The sequence below is a fragment of the Nothobranchius furzeri genome, chromosome 5 (assembly GCF_043380555.1).
Source record: "Nothobranchius furzeri strain GRZ-AD chromosome 5, NfurGRZ-RIMD1, whole genome shotgun sequence".
Classification (NCBI taxonomy): domain Eukaryota; kingdom Metazoa; phylum Chordata; class Actinopteri; order Cyprinodontiformes; family Nothobranchiidae; genus Nothobranchius; species Nothobranchius furzeri.
The window spans coordinates 67,338,266-67,361,939 of NC_091745.1; the positions used below are offsets into that span (position 1 = coordinate 67,338,266).

Here is a 23,674-nt window from a genome sequence, read left to right on the forward strand (position 1 = left end):
CATCGCAGGGCAACACAGAGACACACAGGACAAAAAATCATGCACACACACACACACACACACACACACACACACACACACACACACACACACACACACACACACACTCACAACTAAGGACAATTTTGACAGACCAATTAACCTAACAGTCATGTGTTTGGACTGTGGGAGGAAGCTGGAGTACCCAGAGAGAACCCACGCATGCACAGGAAGAACATGCTAACTCCATGCAGAAAGATCCCAGGCCGGGAAGCGAACCCAGGACCTTCTTGCTGCAAGGCAACAGCTCTAACCACTGTGAAGCCAATTTAAATAGTTATAAATATGTTTATTAAACTTGTTCTTTTCTGGTTTGTCTGCAAAAAGAAAACGTGTTCACTGTAATTTTGGCTACACAGAGAACAATTACATAGTGAATATTTCAGTTATTCATTCAGTTAAGTGAGAGAATTATTTTAATCATTAGATCATGAAGCTGCTGCCTCATGATGCTCAGAGAGCAAGTCGTCTGAGAATGAAAAAGAATAAAAACCAAGCAGTTAATGACTTATTTCATGATTTCAGAGACTCGGATGAGCTTTCACTGTAGGGTTCCTTTATTGTTTGAAGTTATACATTTTATGACAAAACCATCCTTTATTATCTATCTTATTTGGGCCATTTAAAAATTTATCTTCCTAAAAAAACTGAATAACTAAGCTAAATGTGGTGAATATATTCAAACTTGTAAATAGAAGATAAAATGGTCTAAAATCCCAAACACTTTTTAACAAGAGAAAATACACATTTAAAACCAATCAACATTTATCTGGTTAAATCAGAAAACCCCAACAGGATGACTTTAAGAATGAACTCATTAAATGTTCTTTTCTTCTGGCTTTAAATGTGTGTCTTTGGTTTGAACCGACTGCATAAAATCTAAATAAACCCCGTTTCAGTAAGTAAAATCTTACTTTTTAATCACAGGCCTGTAACACATCCAGCTCCAGACTGACCTCTAGTGGGTTTTCGGTGGCAAAACCTGTAAAAGCTGTTTTTTCCTCTCCCTCTCTACCGTTTTATTTAGTCAGAAGAACAGAAGTGTAAAAAATGTAAATATAAAAATACACAGTTTGGCAGCTGGTGCGAGGAAAACGTGGAACTTTTTGAGCCTGCAGGATTTCAAGTGCTGGTTCTGCTTTTATATTTTGTTTTTTTTTTTTTTGTACATTTAACTGTTCAACTTGTCGGATTCCTCTGACTTCACAGCAGTCAGCTGCTCCTCGTGACCTGCCTCCTCACCTGGCACCTGAGATGGAGAAAACATCAATCAGTGATCTTCTTTATTTTCCTTTATATTTATAACACCTGAATGGATTGTGTCTGCTTCCAGTTTAGCTAATAATTAGCACTATTCTATTGTAATCTTTAAAAATGTTGTCAAGACTAAAAATCTGTAAAAGATGAATTGCTGTCATTTATAAGAGGAAAGAAATTTTAAAAAAGCAAATAAAATGTAAAATGATGTGATGTTTTTAAATCTGGCATCATTTGGTGATTTTATGCATATGAATAAACAAATTGAAGTTAAATGTATTCAAAATAATGGGTGAAATGAGGACACATCACTTTGACAAATACTAGATGATGAGAGAAATCTAACTTCATTCTAGCAGATTTCAACTGAGTAAAATACAAAAGATCATAAAATCATGAAAACTTATGGTACTAATTATGTTTTAGATTCAATGACGTGGAAAATGGTCTTTAGTGACCAAACAAGGACCCTCACTCCTTGTTGTGGGGAATTTGTGCCCTCTGGTGGTCAGAAAGGCTTTGATCTGACGTGTTTTTGGTGTTTCATATCTGCAGTGTCAGTGTGACTTTAGAGCCATTCTTGTTTTGTGGAAGCTAGATTTAAAAATCTCTAACTTTCAAATTAATTATCTGTAATCTTGCAATAATCAAGATGGAAGCAGAATGTTTTATTAAAGCTAAATACCATCATCAGCATTAAAATCATCATACTCACCTCCCAGTAGAGGCTATCTTCGTAGCAGGTGGTATCATGGGGAGCTCCGAAGACGGGCAGCTTCAAAATGAAACCTGAACACAAGCGGAAGAAGCGTCTCAGCGTGTTTGATCTGATCTGCTTTGTAAATAAACTTATGAGAGTTGTTCAACTGCTGCATTATGTGACACCTACCCACAATAAGTCCACCAATCAGGGCAATGCCCAGGGTGACGGCGAGGGAGACAGCTTGTATGCCACCCTGATAAGATGCTTCTCTTCCATCTGCCACATCAGGAAAAACCCTTCCCAAACTGTAAAACAAAGAATCAAGCTAGTTCAAAAGTTTTTGTGAAAATCTAACAGATGGATTTTTTTTAGTCCTCTAAAAAACATGCTACAGCCAGCGCAACACAAAAAGTGAGATTATTGTTTGTTGGGTTTAAAGATTGTAACTTTTACCCATTCCCATAAACTTCTTTGGTTGCCAGAGAAGCTGTAACTGCTCCCACGATGGCCCCCAGGATGCCGGGCATGCCGTGCAGGTTGTGAACCCCACAGGTGTCCTGGATCTTCAGCTTCTCCTCCAGGATGGGCTAAAGGAAGCATGAGCAGACAAATTATTCTCAATCCACACATCTAAAAGTAGTGGTCCTATGTATGTAGGCGGTCCCTCTTTTATCTCATCTGTTGGGTATTTGGACTAACACTAAATAACTACAGGCTTACTGAAAGGTATTTGAAACCCAGAACAGAGATGATGCCGGCCAAAAAACCGACAATCATGGAGCCGAAAGGCGTCAGCATCATTTCACCAGCGGTTCCAACAGCGACTCCACCGGCCAGGGCAGCGTTTTGAATGTGGACCTGTAAAAGAAGGCAGAACAAGTCTGGTTAAGTGTCTGTTAAATGCAACAGATCAGCATCAGAAGATTCTAGATGGCAAGCAAAGATGAGACATACGCAATAAGTTGGTACATAGATAAATACATTGTCACTCTTGGGTGTTTTACAGTTAAGAGATCTTATTACACTTATTACAGTAATATTTTTCCAGCCTTATAAGAAGTGTAGTTATTTGCCGTCTCACTATTAGCTTGCTGTCATAGTTTTGAACAATCCATTAAAGGAAAATGCGGTGGCTTCTTAGAGATGCAAGAAATAACTTATGGGTCACTTCTATTTACTGGCTTTGTTTCTTTAAACGTCTCTGGAGCTTTTTGGCTACAAACGCCTGCGATGCTGCGTTAGCTTGCTGCAGATTCAGCAAACTCACAAACTCACAGAGTGTAAACAGTAACTGTGTCCCTCTTTTTTTAAAGAACAGCTGACAAATCCCAGCCGGCTGAGAAGGAAATTTGTTTCAGTGTGATCTTCCTTCCAACATGATTGAGACATTAGACTGTTTTGTGATTATTTCACAGTAGAATTTCTACATATTGCACCTTTAATCCTTTCCCCCAATCTGATATGGTTGTCTGTAAGATTCTAAGAAATCAGCCTCTTTAATAGGATTGGTGCTCTTCAGATTGCTGCTGTATTGAATACTACACCCTCTGCTGGCAAATCAGAGTACCGCAGGCAGAAGTGACAATTTTATGAATTATTAGTGTATTGATATGTGCGTGAATGTGTGTGTGTGTGTGTCCGTTTATGTGCATGCATGTGTGTGTGCATGCATGCGTGCGTGTGTTAGTCACACTACTGGAAGTTAGTTACACACAAAGAAGATGCCATCCTGGAGAAAACTTGTAATGTGCATATGTTAGTCAGCACTATTATTTGCTTGTTTTATGATCAGGACATGAACTTTATGTTGAATTTAAAGCAAATGGCAACAAAATATAGGCGTCTACACAGGTGCGTCTACAGGTGTGTGTATTGAACACACAGCAGACAGTGACTTGTCCAATAGAGGAATAAAGCATTGAGGGTTTGGGTTGTGATGTCTGTCTTCAAAGTTGCTCAGTTTGCACATCCTAGGAAAATGTTTTTTTTATCATGAATTGACCTCACCATGTCCAGCTTGCCATCATGAGCTGTGAGAGAAGACATGGCATAGGATGACAGTGTGCAGGCAGCCAGGGAGTAGTAGGTGTTCATGGCTGTGCGGTGCTGGGCGTCTCCATGCTCCGTGACGGCAGAGTTGAAGCTGGGCCAGAACATCCACAGGTAGATGGTGCCTAAGTGGAAAAAAAAAAAGCAAATACACGATTTAAGATTTTATCGATAAATTAAGTTAAATGTAACACTAGACCTTATGCAACGTGCTGATTTTTTTAAGACAACAAAGAAATGGATGAAAACTGACACCATCCAAGACTGAACAATTATTCTCTTTGTTGTCTGGAGATCCAGACAACTTCTCTGTACATAACCTGCTGTAGCCATTTGGCAGGTTGTGAAATTTTAAGCCTGGGTGCAGCCTTCTAATATAACTAATCCTAGAGATCTTCAGCTTTATGGTGTTTACCTATCATAGCGAACAAGTCAGAGTGGTAAACAGAGCCGTTCCTGTGTTTGCTCTTGTGCAGGTTGGGGCGGTACAAGATTCGAGTCACCATCAGACCGAAGTAAGCTCCAAATGTGTGGATGGTCATGGAGCCTCCAGCATCTCTGGTCTGAAACAACATTAGTTTATTGGCGAAATCAAAGATAGATAATTTGCATATTTTATAAATCAGGACAGGAAAATATATTATAAGGTGTTTAATCAATTTTTGTTTTCAATGACTAAATAATCAGCGCTACTTACCCCTAGAATGCTCAGCAAGATGAACTCATTGACAGAAAACAGCGTGACCTCAAACATTGCCATGATCATCAGCTGGACCGGGCTGGTTTTACCCAGAACTGCTCCAAATGAGATCAGAACCGAGCCAGTGCAGAAATCAGCATTGATCATACTGGGGGGAAAAAAAATGATCACATTTCTGGAAACAGTTAAAGAAGTAGTTTAATTTTATTTTACATGCTTGTAACTGTGTTTGCTGAAACACCAGAAGATGGTTTGCTGAAGTCATTTTCAGCCGTGCAGCATCATAAATGAGTTTAAAGAGCAAGTCACCCCTACCAGAGTATTACTCCACTCCCACTTCTTGTTTGAAAAATGCAACAAATGCTGTTACCTAGCAGACCGAAAGGGCGGAGCCACTAACAAATACACACACACACACAGGCTCACAACAACATTGTGACATCATATGGTACCAGCTGACATTCTAGGGTATTTCTTGGCCAATAGCAATGGCAGATTTAATTTCAAATGCAGTGCAGAGTTTTTACCTGACAACGGCACAACACTGACAGTTTTAGGCAGAAAACTCAAATTTTAACAAAAATGCACTAAAGTGCTAAACTATTGACTTCACGTGTCTGCAGCATGATTGGACACGCATTTATGTGGTTTATCAGAAAAAAAGTTGATTTGGGGATGACTTGCTCTTTAAGCAAACTCACAAGTTTCACGGATGGTTTTAGTATTTTTTCCACTGCCTTAAATCTGCAATTGGCAAAAATGAAGTAAGAATGACATCCTGTGGTAAAATTTGGGTACTGCTGCCTATTTTCCTAAAAAATAGATGACTTTCTTACTACCATTCTGTAAGTTTCGCGGCTGTTGCCAGATCAGCAGCAAAGATTCTAGATCACAAGCAAGGATGAGTCCGACATAGTAAGATGACTGTCATATTTGGTGTTAGCACTCTTGGGTGTTTTACGGTTGGGAGCACTTACTGCACTTATTTCGGTAGTATAACTCTAGCATTAGAGGGAGTGCAGCTGCTTGCCGTCTTGCTGTTAGCTTACTATTATAGTTCAGAATGACTCAATAAAGAAAGCTCTGCTCCAAACTGACTCATTATTCACTTCACACATACATTTCACTGTAATATCAAGTTGTTAGTAATTGAAAAAGAAACTTGAGATAGCTTTAGAGCCAACTATTTGTCTCTAATTCACTGTTAGCATTGTTAGTTCAACTTGGAGGCGATGGTGGCACAGGAGTTAAGTGCTCGCCCCGTAATCGGAAGGTTGCAGGTTCGAGTCCCGCTCAGCATGTCGCTGTCGTTGTGTCCTTGGGCAAGACACTTAACCCACGTTGCCTGCTGGTGGTGGTCGGAGGGACCGGTGGCGCCAGTGCTCGGCAGCCTTGCCTCTGTCAGTGCGCCCCAGGGCAGCTGTGGCTACATTGTAGCTCATCCCCACCAGTGTGTGAATGTGTGTGTGAATGGATGAATGACTGATTGTGTTGTAAAGCACCTTGAGGGGTTCCAGGACTCTAGAAGGCGCTATATCAAATACAGGCCATTTACATTTACCATTTAACATTAGCCTCTAGCCTGCTTCACCCGATATTGAAGTAAAACAAAAGGATGCCGTGTCTTCCTAGGGATACAAAAAATTACTTCTGGGTCGCTCCAGTTACTAGCTTTAGTTCTTTAAACAACTCTGGAGTTTTTTGCCTGCCGATGTTGAATTACAAATGGTGCTGCAGTGTTAACTCTGCGCAGACGCGACAACCTCGCTTGCTAACAGATTGTAAAATATTTTGTACCTCTTTTGATTTTTTGGAAAGGAGAAAAACTGACAACCCACAAGCTGGCTGAGAAAGAAATCTGCTCCAATGTAACCTTCCTTCCAACATGGTTCAGACATTAGACCGTCATCTTCAATCACTTTTGATGGAACTCTTATACTACAAAAAATGGTTTCTAAAAAGTAAAAGATAAATAAGGCTAATTTTTTGGCATTTTATCTCATTTTCAGTCTAAAATGAAAATGCTCTTCTCTAGTGAAAAAGGATTACTCAAAATAGGGTAAATTTTCTTAATTATATTTTCTTGTTTTGAGTAGAATAAAAATCTGACATTGGGGTCAGCAAAAGTTGCTTGCGAATCAATGCATTTGTGGTGGACTCTAGGAATGAATGCCTTGTTAAGTCGTACTTGGGGGGAAAAAATGCACCGGTGCACCATTTGCAGGAACTAGAAGTTACCCACATCACAGCTGAGCTTCAGGCGGCAGATTTTGGAGTCTTATTTCCTGATATTTGGGCCTCTCGCCTTGGATACCAGCAACATGACTCCATCACTGACTTGCAACTTGGATGTTACAAGCCTGGAGGAGCTTCTGCCATGTGCTTAAGATGCTAATGCTAATGGTTAGCTGCTAGTCGAGACATCCTCGGCTGTTTCCCGGACTTTTAAACAACAACAGCCTTTGCGAGCCAAGATGGGTGAATCCAAGCAGCCACTTGGTGTAGAGCGGTCAGCTTTTCAAAACCTAACATTTCAATGGTTATTTTCTCTCAGACGCTAATGCAGGAGATGGGTGTTTTCATGTTCAGCCTGCATGAAAACCTCATAGTCACTGGTTATTATCAGAAATAATCTTTACAACAGTTTTTTTTAGTGTTCCACACTTTTGGATCTAGCAAAATAATCAAGTTTTATTTATTTGCAACTTTTGCTTACCCCATTGAGATGTTGTTTTACTCAAAACAAGAAAAGTGGTCATATCATATTTAAAAACAGTTACCTTATTTTAAATAAAGCTGTTTTTCTAGAGAATAATTTATTTTATTTTTAGACTAAAAATAAGATAAAATGTCTAAAAATTAAGCTTTTATAAAACTTGCTTAGAAATCAGTTTTTGCAGTGTTCATGTTCATCACACACCTCTCTACTCCAATGTGGATCTTGCCTCCGTGCATGCCATGGAAGAAGCCCTGCATGAGTGTGGCCCACTGCAAGGAAAAGGCTGCGATCAGGAAGTTGAAGCCCACGCTGCTGAAGCCATAACGCTGAAGGAAGGTCATGAGAAAACCGAAGCCAATGAAGATCATCACGTGCACATCCTGGAAACCTGCACAGTGCAGAAAACATCTGATGATTCTGGAGACCAACAGGACAGCCTTGTACATTTGTGCATTTTCCTAAAACAAAAAGCTAAAATGAAGAAACGTGGCTTTGTGTGCTTAAGACTTTGGCAAAATTTTATTATACAACGTTCTTTCACCTGAGAGGATTTTTGTGCTGTATTTTGTTTGCATCTCGTTACTAGCTAGTTTGGAAAAATACACGTTTTACTCTCTTTGTCATTTGATCTTTGTTTATTTTTTTCTTTTTCTTGTGAACATGCCAACAGTTTGACAGGTAAATGTCAGATTCATATCAAAACAATGTTCGCAATCATCAACAAAAAGTACCAAGAATTTGGATGTTCTGTTACTGGTAACAGGAATTCTCAGAGAGTGCAGTTGCATAAACTTCCCTGAACTGGGAAATCAGGCTCTGCTGTGACTCAGACCGTCTGCAGGGTGACTCATTCTAGGTATTGGTTTAATGCTTGAAAACTTGCAGTTTGATGGTTGTCTGCTTGAAGCTATTTGCTATTCAAATAGTACAAAAATGTGTGAGATTATACTTTTACATAGGAGGTCACTGAACACTTTAATAAGAGATAAGGACTAAAAATGTTAGATCAAAACTAATCTTGTCTATTTTCTGTACCCTTTCCTGGTTCACACAGTTTTGACCACAGCTCATTATTTGTCCCAAACCACCATTCATAATATTGCTTTGTGCTGCAAATGGTGTCGCCATGGTAACTGTTAATTGGCACAGCCAAGCGGAGGTCTTTCCACCGTCCCAGTAGGCTTTTGGCCCAGATACACGCAGTTCCCAGTGGACTGGACTCATGTTGGGTAAAATCATCAGATTCATTTAGAAAACAATTATATTTCCTATAATCTTTGGCCATCACATGACAGTGAAAATCATCAAACAAAATCTAAATTATTTTAGTGAATACATAATTCGTTGTGGTCGTCGTCTTCCTTCGCTTATCCGGGTCCGGGTCGCGGGGGCAGGATCCCAACTAGGGAGCTGCAGACCGTCCTCTCCCCAGCCACCTCCACCAGTTCCTCCAGTAGGACCCCAAGGTGTTCCCGGACCAGAATGGAGATGTAACCTCTCCAACGTGTCCTGGGTCGACCCGTCAACTCCTTTCGATCCGGAGGAGCAGCGGTTCTACTCCGAGTCCCTCCCGAATGTCCGAGCTCCTCACCCTATCTCTAAGGCTGAGCTAATTTATTTGCCTAAATAATTTATGCCAGAATGTCTAAAATAACAAACATCATCACAAAGTCCATTAAAACCAGATTAGACTGTTAACTTTTGCAGCTGAATGCAGCACATCCAGCCTGTGATCTTCTGAGCAGGAAGGAGACTCGTAAAGCTTGTTTCAGTCAGTTAAACTTCCTTGTTTTACAGGTGCACAAAAACTATACAGTACACAAACTAGAACACGAGCAATAGTGGTTAGTTGCTGCAGAGCATGCAGAGTTTGGGCAAGTCTTTGTTTACTGTGCAAGTTGTTTTTTTCCAAGCAGGCATTGAGGATAAGGTAACATGAAGGTGAACTTTTGTTTATAATACTAAGACAGTATAGGGGTCCGATTGAAGTGTCTGACATCAAGAAATGCTACAAGCCTCTTCTCTCTGAATACATTTTTAAAAAGCATTTGCCCTTCACTAATATGGAACAAAGATATTTGCCCAGGGTTAAAATAATCTTTTCTGTAGGTTGTGGTATTCTACGTCTGACTGTTAAGTAATACGTTGGCACAAGAACACATCTTAAAAATGAAGAAGGTTCACCTCAGTAAGGTCAGTGACCTGAGATGTAGGCCTGAAATGTTTATTTGCTTTTTAGCCTCGCGTTGGTGGAGGCAGCAGGCTGCATCTTCGTTCACATGCTTGCTGCTGCACAGCATGTAGTACTGGACGGTTCCACTAGAGGGCACAGTAGAGAACTCAGACCAGATGTAGTCCCGGGTTTGTAGGGTACAACCAAAACAAACATGGCATCAATAGAAGAGATCAGTAGCTGGTTAACTTTCAGATTGTGGCAGAGTAAAAGCCATAAGCGGTATCGTAGATAGAATTAAAGATGTCTAAATCAGAAATGGAGTGTGTCTCACTCATTTTGTCAACGCTGCCTACTTGTTACTCGTGTATTGCAGCTTGCGAATGCATCATGTTACTTTTGAGGGACGTGCCCAACAACGCATCAAATCAATGCAAGTTAAGCAAGGCCGCCATTTTAAACACACTTACCGGTATGCATTGTTTAAAAGCCTTAGATGATAACCAAACTGTTTTGGTGCTGACCCCATTGTTATGGTCAGCCGTTATATCAGAAAATAGCACAAGTAGGCAAGGATTCATTTTCCTAGCTGTAGTCGAACCTGCATCACATGTGCAGTATCAGGCATCCATCTTAACTCCTTTCCTCCTACTTATTTTCTCCTCTCCTGTTCTGCCCCTTAGTGGTAGACACAACACCCATCTTGTCTCAAAAGCTGGGCGTACACTGTGCGACTTTTTCACTTTTTTGAGCCGATTTTCTAGTCGTGCGAGAATCCACGACATCGGGGCGAGTTTTTGCCGAGCGGTCGTGTAGTGTACAGGGGGTTACGAGAGGCGATTAACACCACGTGACCAGCTGCCGATCAGCAGTCGTGAGGTCGCACGGACTGCTGGCGTGTTTAAAATTTTGCTCGTCCCTCGTGAGGGTATCGCACTGTTGAAGCGGCGCTGCGAGCAGCTGCGACCCAAAAAGTATCAGAACCGCTCACGGCGCATGCGCAATCCTGCATCAACGCCGCTCGCTATTTCCCTAATAACACACGCTGTTCGTTTTTGTTTCTACATGTTTTTTAACTCACAAAGATTGTCAAGAAAGCATGTTTGTCGTGTTCATGTCAAATTAAACTGATCACAAAACACAGATTTACTTTATTTCGTTTTCCTCATCCAACCCCCATAAAGCCCTGTGTGTCCTGCAGCACTCCCGAAGGACAACAGGCTAAACAAGACAAAAAAGTCTGACGTGTTGTGTAAAAACTGCTATTTTTAGCATATTTTTAGGGCCGACGTGTTGCTACCAGACGTACAGTGTGAGCGCCTGGCTCGTGAGATCTGCCCTGCGAGGAAGTCGTACAGTTTGAGCTGAAGCTGAACGCTGCGAGTGAAAAAGTCGCACAGTGTCCGCCCGGCTTTAGATTACACAAGGATTCAGGTACAGGCTGGAAGATCTCACCATGCTAGCCAGACACAGACAGGATAATGGAGCCGTAGCTCAGGCAGGTGACCATTATTGTCAGGAATGTGTTAAATCATCTATGGTCAAGCCACACGGATGCCTGCAGCATCAGGACCCAGTGGCAATAAACCACGCTAGTATGGAAGTTTTGTCAAAGAAAATGAAAACTCATCATCGAGCAAACAGAGAAACCCCATCTTCTCAACATTAGCTTGAGGACTTCACCTAAACGCAACAAAGATAACCCACAATCTGTTTTTGTGTTTGTCATTGCAAAGTTTTCAGTCTGTGTGAAGGGAGGTTAAAGTACTTGTTGATTAAGGTAAATTAGGTTAATCATTCTTTGAAGGAAGCTGATCAATGGGAGAAAATTTGGCAATGTTGAATGTTTGCAGTCATGCTAACAGTTTGGTTAACTGAACTTTAGCACTGAGACCTTTTCTAAAAAGCTGACCTGCAGACAAACAGACTTACTGATGTAATCTCATCCTGAAATCTGCATTCTTAACCCAAGAAAGAAGAATAAAGAGGCAATAGAAGAGTCATGGCCAATAAGAGGCCACACGTTTGCATATAATAAATATTAACCCTCTGGAGACAGGTGTTTTTTGCAACGTTAAAATCTACCTACCTGGTTACTCCACATATGTATTTCATGAGCATTTGTTAACTCAGAAGTACCTCTGAAGAACTTAGTTGCTCGTTCTTTTATCAAAACTTATTTTGAGCCTGAGAGGGTTAATGAGTTAGGCTCGTAATCCAGTCGTTCCTCCACTTCTCCAACAAACTTCTACCCCTGAAACAGCAGCGCAAGAGCTTGTTTTCCCACAGAGATCGACTAACATGCTTCATTCTAGAGACCAAATCGGAGAAAGAACTTTTGTGTCGTAAGAAAACAAATCACATTCAAACTAATTCCACCAGCTAACATGACATTTCTTAAAATGGTTAGCAAATTTTTGATGCTCCCATTAGCTTGAATTATTTTCAGATATTTGTCTAATCTTTCTTGACACAGTCAGCGTTTCGTTGTTTTTTGGGGCAATCTTTTTTATTGAATAAAGTTTATGCTTTATATAATCTTTCACTTGTTGGAAGGAGAACAGCTGGCGACAACAGCCTAGAGTTTACCTTATAATAGTCCATTATTAGGGTAATAAGTGACCTAACGGACCCAGCAGGTAATCATCATCTCTCCAAAGGGAAGGGGTGAAACTATAGGTGAGTCATAAAGGCTTTTATCAGGTGCAGTAAAACCATCAGAAGTGCTGATGGAGGCGCAGGTCTCCATGTGTAAACTCATGGCAATGACAAAGTAACTTTTTGCATACAAAAATAGACTGTAGTTATCAAATTTGACCACAAGATGTCATTCTCACTTCATTCTTACATACTGCACCTTTAAATATTTGTTCACATCTTAAATTACCTGTTTAATAAAATATATTCATATTAATTATAAATGTGAATTGTGTGATTGTTGTGTTGTGCCTTTGAAATATAAATATGCACTGTTTAAAAAACGTAAAACTGTTTTTTATATTCAAAACTGTGTTTTATTGGATGTGGGAAGTCCATAAAATTGTGTGTCGCCTCATAAAATACCTCAAAGTAAACAGCTAAGTACCTCCGGCCAGGTAGAGTCCTAATGCAGTTTTATGAATTTTAATAAGAAAGGAGAGTTTATTTATCGTAATTTATAGAATTTTCTCCACCTGAGAGTGAATAGTTGGGAAGAAGTCATCCGCACTTTCTTATTTGAAGGTGGAACACTTTTAAAACACATTTGCAACAACTGCACATGAAAAGGAAACATTCCAATTTAGATTCAGAAGAAAATACTTTGCATGACTGACATGATGACATTTCATCCAATCTCAGAAATATTTTATTGAGATACTACAGAGGTGCGTTCCATCACAAAAGAAAACAGTTAATTGGCCCAAACTGATTTTATTTTGTTGAGATACTTTCTATCTTGGTACTTTTTAGATCAATTTTGTTCATTTTCTGTGCAAATTATAGACAAATATATCAGTGGGGCGGAACACATCCCCGTCAAGAATTGCCCCACAAATAATTGGATGAGAGAGAGAGCGACAGAGAGAGAGAGACAGAGAGAGAGAGAGAGAGAGAGAGAGAGAGAGAGAGAGAGAGAGAGAGAGAGAGAGAGAGAGAGAGAGAGAGAGAGAGAGAGAGAGAGTACATCTTTCTAAGTTACAATCATAATAAAGAATTCTGAGTCAAAAGCAGTTATAATTCAGATCAGGCCTAAACAAACGATCAACATTTGTTTGCAGGGTTTATTCCACTGGCTCTGATATAAAGTGTGATGGTGTCCTACTGGGATCCCTAATCTATGGATACTTACTTGGATAGCGATAGTAGAAATCATTTTCAGCATCAGAATGTTCCATAGATGTGTTGAAGTGCTTGTTAAACTTCTTTGCATCCGTGTCCTCATCGTACTCCACCAGCACGCCAAAAAGGATGATGAGGATGATCTCCAGGATGAAGCAGGTGATCGGCAGCTTCAGCCGCATGTTGGTGCTGGAATCTGTCATGTTCTGGTCCTGGCTGGATGAGGAGCAGAGGCTAAAGGAGGCTTGGTATTCTTGAAAGATCCAGGACAGATAGTTGGACCAGCACTGTCCCACTCACAACGACCCTGGGGTGTTGTCAGCGCAGAGGCTGGAGCGCGTGAATGCGTGTGAGGGTGGAACAAGAAGCTTGCAAACACCAGAGCTTTACATGTGTGTTTTTGTTCAGCTGGGTCACACCTACTGGAAGAAAAAAGGGCTGTCATGGTTAGTCCAGCCCTCCAGGAGGATTTTAAGGTAGACTGATGTGCTTCGGCTCACTTTTGTGTCAAGAAGCTATGAAGATAGCATGAGTCTTGTGGTTTTTATTCACTGTCACATGAAGCAAAAAAACATGAATTTTCAGTCTTCAAAGGCTAACTTTAATGAATCAGATTCAGCAATAAAGTCTCAAAAGAATGATTTCGTCCCGGAGACTCATTTGAACAAACCAGTTTGCAAACGATGGATCAACAGTTTTTATTTTTTAGAGATGTTTCTTTTAAGTGTTCTTCTGCATTTTTATAGTGAAGAATTGGGCTGCATGGCAGTGCAGTTAGTCACTGTTGCATCACTGCAAGAAAGTTGCAGGTTCAAATCCTGACTGATCTTTTTGAGCTTGCATGCACTCCCACCCTTTTCCTTTTTCTTTAAATTTCTTTCACTCTGCTTGCACAAGGTAGCAATTCTTTCTTCCTGTTAAAGCTACGGTACATGATTGTGTTTTCTTTGTCAGATCATTCTGTTCATGTTTGCTTTTCTGTTGCCTTTTGGCGTACTATGTTTAATATAGACCAAGTATCTCCACCTTCTTTTGTTTTTGAGAAGTGAAGCCACAGTATCCCACTTACAGGAGCTGCCATTTTGGTTTTTGGTACATCAGCCTTTACATCCCACCTATTTCTTCTATCAAAGTAACTAAATAGCCAAATATTTCAAATATATTATACATACTTTACTTAATAGCAATGATCAACAGAAGTGACCACTTGAAAACATGATCAAATGGTTTTTTTTCCCCTTAAACTTCAGTTTCTTGGTTCTGGTTGGATGTGTAGAAACTAAATGCCTCGGAAAAGTTTTTAAACAATATTTTAAGCAATAATTTCCACGTTTGTTAATATTAAAGATCAAGTGTTCTACAAAAGGAATGAATGCCTTGCAAGTCATCTGCGGGGATATAAAGATCTGATGCGCCTGTTTGATAACGTAGAAGTGAGCTGGAGAAGAAAGTTGCGGCAGACGACAGGATTTGCAGTCTTGTTTCCTGGTATTTGGATGCCTGGCCTTAGATTAGCTAATAGCAACTCGACTCTAAGATTTCTCTGTTTGTCTTGCAATGTTGATGTTTTATCTCTGCAGATAACACAAGCTTGAAGGAGTTCTGCTGTGTGGTGGAGTAGCTAATGCTACCAGTTAGCTTCTACTAGCTGAGATGTTCTTGGCTGTTTCCTGGAGGCTAAAAAACAACAGCCTTCCCTCTCACGAACCAAGATGGGTGAGCTCATGAACGTTAAGTGACAGTGTGATGTAGATTTGTCAGGCTTTTCTGAACTGAGTGTTCCTCCATGTATTTTTTATCAGACGCTAATGCAGGAGATAGGTGACCTTCAGTCTGCATGCTACACTCAAAGTGAGTAATCGTTTTCAAGTCAGAAGTAGTTTCTCATTGAACCTGGTTTTTAATAATAACTGGTGCTGTATTTTATATAAATGGAAAGCCTGATTAGTTACCTTTTTGATGAGCTACAGCTTCTGAGGATTACCTGTAGACACAGCCAAACATTCATGTGAACCCCAGCAAGAGAATTTTGCTAAATACACACTCATCACCCCGCTTCTCCTCCAGCTTCACTGGCTGCCAGTCAACTTCCGGGTTCATTTCAAGATCCTGGTTCTGGTCTATAGGGCCTTACATGGACAAGCACCATCTTACATTGGTGATCTTCTTAGTCCCTACACCTCCAGCAGGTCCCTGAGGTCCAGTGATCAAAGCCTACTGGTTGTGCAGCACCAGGCTAAAGACCAAAGGTGACAGATCATTTGCTGCTGTGGCCCCCAGACTCTGGAACTCTCTCCCCCTGAGCCTGAGATCAGTGGACTCAGTGGTCTCCTTTAAAAAGCAGCTGAAGACTCACTTGTTCAAGCTGGCTTTTGTATGACCTTCTTCACCACTCTCTCTTTATTCTGCTCTCCCCACCTATTCCACCTTCCTCAGTATCCACTGATTTCCCTCTTTCCTATTCACTCTCTCTCTCTTTCTTAACATTTTTTAATCACAATTGTCTATTTTTGCTCATTTTAAATACATTTTTAAACATTTTCTAAATGCTTTTTTATATTTTTACATTTTTTGTTTTTGTGAAGCGCCTCGTGATTTTTATCTTGAGAGGCGCTATAGAAATGATATTTTCTTCTTCTTTTTCTTCAGCCGAGCCTCGTTTTAGCAGGCATGAAAACCCAAAACAGTGGTGTTACAGATTATTATAATAAGACAAGATCAAAGATGTTCTATTGTTTCCATGTCAGCCGACATACTGGTAGCAACAAACTGACACCACAACAGCATAGACCATTTACTGTACCGGTTATGTTAAAGCAGGATGTGGGAGAACACAGAAGGGCTGAAGGCTCAGCAGTGAATACCAGAGCTGCGGGTTGGGATCCTCTTTCCCCTTTACGTTTCATCACCTACAACTGAGGATTGCTGTATAGTCACTGACACTAGTCAGTGACTTGATGCAATTTGCTGGGTTCCTTATGTAGGACACATTATTTCTGATTGGCTTAATGAACTGTGAATTGGAATGTTTATTATGTGAAGTGCCTAGAGACGACTCTTGTCGTGATTTGGCACTATATAAATAAACTTGAATTGAATTGAATTGAATTGAATTGAACTGTTTCTGCTTTTTCTTTTAAAACATAAGAGAATGTTGTTATGATTTGGGGGAGTTTAAACTTTCACCCCATCGGACTGACTTTAAAGAAAAGTAGAGATGAAGTTAGGTGGAACTAACCTGGGTCTGGCTTCCCTTCACCAAGTCAGTTTATTTATCAGTTAATCTGTGCTCGGCTTCTAGTTTTGTAAGGAAAAAAAACATTAATGATGTCTAAGATTGACTAAAAAAAATTAGACATGAATTGTTGAGAGTTGCACTCTTCTTGAACTATTCCAGGATGTCCAAAGTATAGTTGTGGGTCCGTGTGCGACCCTCGACTGTGATTCCAGTGCAGGTTTGTAGATGCAGATGCTTTTAAAAACATGTTTAAATTCAGATTTTGACTAAAGTGAGGCCTAACAAACTGCAGATAAACATTGTTTAAAGAGAGCAGGTTAAGTCCAGCACAATAAATTAATTATTCTTTTATTTATTTTAAGAACAGTCAGAACAATCTCTCCATCAGATCCAGTAAAACTGATGCTTTTTTACATTAAGTCAAACATGTGACACATTTAACACCTGGTTCCCACTGGAGACATCAGTGGTGCAGAACGTCAGAGGGACAGTTTACTCACGTGGTTTGTGGCGCATGAATCCATAGACATTATTTCCTGCTATTTCAGATGTTAATGTTATTTTCTCTCCAAGCGTTTTTCTCTTCAGAAGAAGCTACAACGGTGCTCTGCCAAGCTGTGGCGCGTTTACTAAGAAATCACAATGTAGCCACAGAAATAGTACTCGGTATATATGTTATGCATGTGTGTGTGTGTGTGTGCGTGTGTGTGTGCGCGTGCGTGCGTGCGTGCGTGCGTGCGTGTGTGTGTGTGTGTGTGTGTGTGTGTGTGTGTGTGTGTGTGTGTGTGTGTGTGTGTGCACGTGCTCTGTCTTCTCCATCCCCAGTGAGTCGTGGTGGATGGCTGCTTATACTGAGCCAGGATCCTCTGGAAGTTTCTTCCTGTCAAAAGGGTGTTTTCCTCTCCACTGTCGCTAAATGCTTGCTTAGTATGAGGATTGAAGCAAAAACTCTGACACCAGTCAGTGACTCGATGCAATCTGCTGGGTTCCTTATATAAGAAACTTTTTACTGACTGGCTTAATGAACTGACCTGTATTGGAATGTTTACTTTGTGAAGTATCTTGAGGCGACTCTTGTCGTGATTTGGCTATAAATAAATAAACTGAATTGAACTGAATTGAAATCCACACCAAGGAGTTTCAGCCGCAGAGAGACATCCAACATTATCCTCACTGTACTTTCAAGATCACTAAATGCCTTGAGATTTCAAGGATCACGGTTTGTTTATGCTATCGGCTAAAAGAAGACAAAGGAGATCATGTTTGATCTCATATAGAATGCTGCTTGTCTGCAGTGCCAGGATTGAATCCTTGAAACACACACCGTTGCACTTCACACAAAAAAATTGTAGTAAATAAGCCGTCAGGTCACACGTATAGATGTAATCTAAGAAATCACATCTCAGCAATATACTTTTATTTTGACAATAACTGGACGTTTTACACTAAAACTGTGCATGATCTCCTGTATAGCCCGATGTTAATTGTGGAAATTGGTACATTCCTGAAGCAGCTCACAGCGTTTTACCAGCGCAGCACGGCGAGCTGCTTCCGGGACCTGCCTGAAAATTTCTGCGCCGCGACTGGTTTGGATCAACCGTAGACTATAATGGATTCTATTTGAAGCAGCAAAGTTCCACTGCCGTTCCACGCCACTGATGCCTCCAGTGGGGACTCAGTTTTATACACTCTATAATTCATCTTCTATAAAAACCCACTTTGGTCCTTTCATTGAAATGTTGCATCTTTAATGTGTTGTTGTTGTGTCAATGTGAAAATTCACAAGGAAATAAAAATTGATGTTTTTCAAACTTAAAACAAAAGAAATTCAAGTAGGTCCACATCTCAGTGCATTAAATGAATTATTTGGAAAATTCATTAAAACTTTTATAAACAGTTTAACCCTCCCACTGTCCTAATGGGTGTGACCCCGTGAGCAAAGTTGACCATTGAGCAGGGTTGACGGTTTATCCCTTGGGTCCACGTGGCAGGGGTGAGGAGTGAGCACAACCTCACCCCTGCCACGTGGACCTCGAGGGATAAACCATCAATTCTGCTCAACAGGTCCCCCATAAAGACAATGGGAGGGTTAAATATGGTCACCAGATTATCTTGTTGTCTGGATGATCATTGGACAACATCTGAAATAGAAATGTGCTCCCTCTTCTTTCAGTATGGATTCTTGTCTTTCGTCCAACTGCCTGAATCAAAATACGACAAGAAAACTATGACTAATTTCTACATAATCAAGACATGATCATTTTATATTCGGAAAAATAAAATTTGATATGAGAAGAAACTTGAAACATGCCTCAACTTGACTTTTATCTTGAACTGATCTTTCTTGTTTAAACTATTCATCAGTTTAAACAAGATGACAAACCAGTCTCAGAATCACAAACCAGTAGCTCTTTCTGGTAAAGTCAACACATTCAGCTTTCTGCAGCTCATCAGAGAATGTTGCTGCTTTGCACAAACAGCAGTCAGACAAGAATATAAAAGAGACAACTGGTAGTTACAGTTTTTGTGAATTCAGGATGCATGAACTTCTGAGTGGTTCTGACCTGCAGCAGATGGAACTCAGATTGAATTAAAGTTTCAAAATCAGAGGAAATTCTGGACTGAACCATAAGAAGAAGAGCCCACAACATCCATCCATCCATCATTCATACCCGCTTATCCTCACATGGTCATGGGTGGGCGGCACCTTTCTCCAGGAGTTGTTAAGCAAACTGGCAGAGCATACCCTGGACAAGTTGCCAGTCCAGCGCAGGAAAAATCAGAGATACACAACCATGTATACACACACTTACACATAAAGGTCAACTTTACTCAGATTGTTCTACATTTGCAGGAGTCTCTATGGGAATGAATACCTTGTATGTTGTTCTCTGGGGAAAACATTTGGAGTCTTATTTCCTGATATTTGGACATCTCACCTCTGACTGGCTAACAGCAACACAGCTCTACCACTAACTCTGCTTTTAAACGTGGATGTTTTACCTCCGCATATAACACAAGCCTGAAGGAGTTCTGCTGTGGGGTGAAGTTGCTAATGCTAACAGTTAGCTTCTACTAGCCAAGAAGTCCTCTGCAGTTTCCTGGATGTGAAAACAACAACACCCTTCCCTATAGTGATTTAAGATGGGTGAGTCCATGAATGTTAAATGACAATGTGATGTAGATTTGTCAGGATTTTCTGGACTGAGCATTTGTCCGTCCGTTTTTTATCAGAAGCTAATGCAGGAGATTTACTATTTTCACGTTCAGCTTGCAGGATAAACTCAGAGTGACTGATCATGTGCAAAAATAATAAGTAAAAAATGGTTTCTAGTGAATCTGCTCTTTAATTACAAATCAGAGAGACCAACTGACCAGTCAGCCATGATTTTGGACTATGGGTGAAAATCAGAGACAACCCATGCGTGCACACGGGGAACATACAAACCCCAAGCAGAAAGATCCCAAGTTAGGATCTGAACCTGAGACCCTCTCATTGCAAAGCAACCCACCTCTGTGCAGCACTAAACTCTCATTTAAAGCTAAAAAACAAGTTCAATGAGATTACTTTGTTGATCCTATTTTTACAAGAATCCTTGAGCAGGTTTTAAGTTTTGTTTCAGAAACACTTTTTTATTGTTAAAATAAAATAAAAGCTTAACGGCAATAAGAAACAAGCTGCAGTGAATTAATTACAATTGAAAACTTTCTAATTAATTGTAACATTTCATCTCTGGTTCACTCAAACCCTGTTTTCCACAAGCAGATGTCTCAATCCTTTGCTTTTCTGATAAATAAACAGAGTGAACTGGACTAGCGTGACTGCGTTGGCTGTAGATGTTTCTTTTCTTAAGCTGGATGCCGTGAGTTGCTGCCATTCCAGAACTTTCTCGCCCGTAGCAGACACCTGACGTCGTCTATGTGTGACAATGTCGCCACCATTAAGACATCCAGGTCAGATAATTGAAGTGCTTTAAATTCCATAGTTGCAGCACTTTTGCCTTTGTGTGGTTTGTTACATGTAATTACTTAAGTAACATTCAGCCTATTTCCTTTATTACTTGTAGAATATAGTTTTTCTCCATAATGAAGTTTCCCATTGTGTTTCTTTATTTGATTTAGAACTAGTTCTAATCTTTAATGTTTTTGTACACAACAAAAAGTCTGTTTCATGTCAAACAATTTCAATTTAAGCCACAGCTTAAAGAAACCCTCGTATCTGAACCCAAAATCAGAACGAGTGGATGATCCACTTCCAGTTACATCACTTAGGTTTTACTGTGTTAAGCTGCTATCAGATCATTTATGAAACCGTGGCTAATTTGTAAAACAAAACATGAAAGAAAAATAATTTGGAAAAAAACTGCTTGAAGACGTAAAAGCTCAATTAGCCTAAAACATGAGAATGAATGAACTAAGGAATGAAAGAAAAAGAAATCTTCACAAACTTCTCATTACAATTCAAGTGTTTGTAGCGCCAGCAGTCAAAAATAAAATTAGATCATTTCTCAGGCAGAAAAAAAGACAAAAATAAAAAATGAGACACACATGGTGTAAAATAACAGAAAATATTGGCTGATTTTTACTGTACTAGTAAAACAGCAGAACTTAAACTGGCCATGCTTGAGCTGCACCTGTCAGACCACAGCTGCATGCAAAATAACTGTCATGTTGAGAGCCAGGGGAGTTGGACTTAAAATGCAGATACCCAGAACGACACGAAGCAGGAACGGATGTGAAAGAAAACTCCTTTATTAGGATGAAAAAATAAATAAAATCCAAGCAGGGCACAAAGCCAAATGACCTAGAGGCCTAGAGGGGCAAGAAGCCAAAACCTAGAGACCAAGAAGGAGGGGGGACAAAACAACGCCGACACGAACAATGGACCACCAAGCACAGAAAGACAGGACAGGGTTTTATACTCAGGGACTGGGTGATTAGGAGGATTGGGCACAGGTGATACCAATAACCAAGAGGAGCAGAACAGGGCAGGTGAGGAAATGTCATGTTCTGTGTCCCTCTGGTCCCCAGCCCCCTCCTGTTCTCACTCCAGGTTCTCCACCTGTGTCTCATTGTTCCCCAGCTCTCTCTAGGCTTCCCTCATGTTTCCTCTTAGGCCCTGTCCACACGTAGCCGGGGATCTGCCAAAACGTAGATATTTTTCTACATTTTGGCCTGTCATACACACGAAAACGGAGTTTTTTCACACGAAAACGGATCTTTTTAAAAACTCCGGCCAAGGTGAAGATCTGCGTTTTCTCCGTTTTGGGTGTCTGCGTGTGGACAGACAAAACCGGAGTTTTAAGGTCCGCAACGTCACTTTCCGCGACAAAAAAATGCTGACATCACGCGTGCGACCTGTGTTTACACTAGCCGACAGCATGGATGCCCTCAGAGTTGCGCTCGCTTTATCAATTGTCCAAGCGCTTTTTGCTTGTTTGTTTTTGCAAGCGGAATTACTGCTCCTTGCGGAAGACCACAGACGAAGGACGAGGTTAAGAACGGGGGAAGTACTGCCACCTACAGGTCTGGCATGTCCTTAACAACGTATTTATCCGGGTACGTGCGGACAGAGTTTTTTTTTTAAAACGAGGTGGTGTGGATGCAAGTTTCTGGAGGGGCGGATATTCATTTAAAAAAAACCCGGCTATGTGTGGACTAGGCCTCAGTCACTTCCTGGTAGTTCCTATTTTATTTTGTATTAGTCCTCCTCATCCCTCTAGTTATTAGTTGTCTATATTTGCCCTTAGTCTTTAGTTTTTGTTATTCAGTGTTTATAGTTTATGTTTATCTTCCCTCCTGCTTTTTTCTTTCCCCCATTTAGTTCATTCATGCCACTTGTCTTCCCTCTAGATTTCACTCCTCACACCTGTCACCTGTTCCCCTGATTGCCTCCCTCTCGGTTTAAAAGCCATCTTGTCCCTCAGTGTTTGTCAGTCATTGTTGTTGTCAGCGTGTTTTGTTCCCCCGTGTAAAACCTGAGACTCCTGCTCGTTCAGTGACTCCTGAACTTGTTCCTGTTTTCTAGATACCTGGCTTGACTTCCTGTCTGTCATTTTTTGGGTAAACTCCCAAAATAAAGGATTCTACCTTTTTTCAACTGCCACATGTTGTCTGGTGCTCTGCATAATCTGACAGGAAAACCCTAACTAAAACCTGTTAAACAAATCTACTGAACTGAACAACTTAAAACACTTGTAGAAATAAGACACTGGAGAACTAAAGATAATAAAACTAATGATCTAGGAGTAAGAGAACCAAAAACACTGGAAAACCGGGGAGGATGATACCTAAAGGGAGAAACGAACTAAACAATCTACAATAACAGAAAACTAATGATAAGAAAAGTGACTAAGGGAAACATGAGGGAAACCTGGAGAGAACCTGGAGGGGGCTGGGGACCACAGGGAGGCACCTGAGGGGGGATGCAGACAAGGAGACACATGAGGAACACAAGGAGACACATAAGGGGAACCTAGAGAGGGATGGAGAACACAAGGAGACGCATGAGGAACACAAGGAGACACATAAGGGTAACCTAGAGAGGGATGGAGAACACAAGGAGACACATGAGGAACACGAGGAGACACATGAGGGAGACGCAGAACGCAGACCATGACAAACTGAAATGTTGAAAAGTTAAAGAATTGTACGTTTATGATCACATATTGCGTCTTTAACACAACACAATGCAATACAAATCAGACAAGAAACCAACATGCGGAAAATAAAATTGCATTTTCAGTTTAGCTGATTATCCAGTCTAACTGCTGCTAAGACGAGAAGTTAGAAAAATGAATGCCAAAAGCAATTTAAAGTACTTTATTAAATAAAAAGAATGTGTGCTTCACATCACAATCAGTCATTCACGCATTCACATGCTGGTGATGATAAGCTACGATGTAGCCACAGCTGCCCTGGGGCGCACTGACAGAGGCGAGGCCTGCCGAACACTGGCGCCACCGGTCCCTCCCACC

At 40.6% G+C, this 23,674-nt stretch overlaps 1 protein-coding gene across 1 annotated transcript; it reads right to left on the reverse strand.

Moving 5' to 3' along the window:
* Window positions 1–573: 573 nt before the first annotated feature.
* Window positions 574–13,855, reverse strand: rhbg (Rh family B glycoprotein). Its single transcript, XM_015949950.3, has 10 exons — window positions 13,470–13,855; window positions 7,669–7,855; window positions 4,746–4,896; window positions 4,464–4,611; window positions 4,007–4,173; window positions 2,720–2,857; window positions 2,453–2,586; window positions 2,186–2,304; window positions 2,012–2,085; window positions 574–1,288 (listed from the first exon to the last, which is right to left on the reverse strand). The coding sequence occupies exons 1-10, from the start codon at window positions 13,660–13,662 to the stop codon at window positions 1,211–1,213; spliced, it is 1,389 nt and encodes a 462-aa protein (XP_015805436.1). The 5' UTR covers window positions 13,663–13,855; the 3' UTR covers window positions 574–1,210.
* Window positions 13,856–23,674: the final 9,819 nt, after the last annotated feature.

Bases quoted from the DNA above. Each gene is read 5' to 3' on its own strand.
- rhbg (XM_015949950.3), bottom strand. From the start codon at position 13,662: ATGACAGATTCCAGCACCAACATGCGGCTGAAGCTGCCGATCACCTGC. The intron at 4,897-7,668 runs GTGTGTGATGAA...TTTTCCCCCCAG, and splicing joins ATCCACATTGGAGTAGAGAG to TATGATCAATGCTGATTTCT. The intron at 2,858-4,006 runs GTGAGGTCAATT...CTTCTTTTACAG, and splicing joins ATGATGGCAAGCTGGACATG to GTCCACATTCAAAACGCTGC.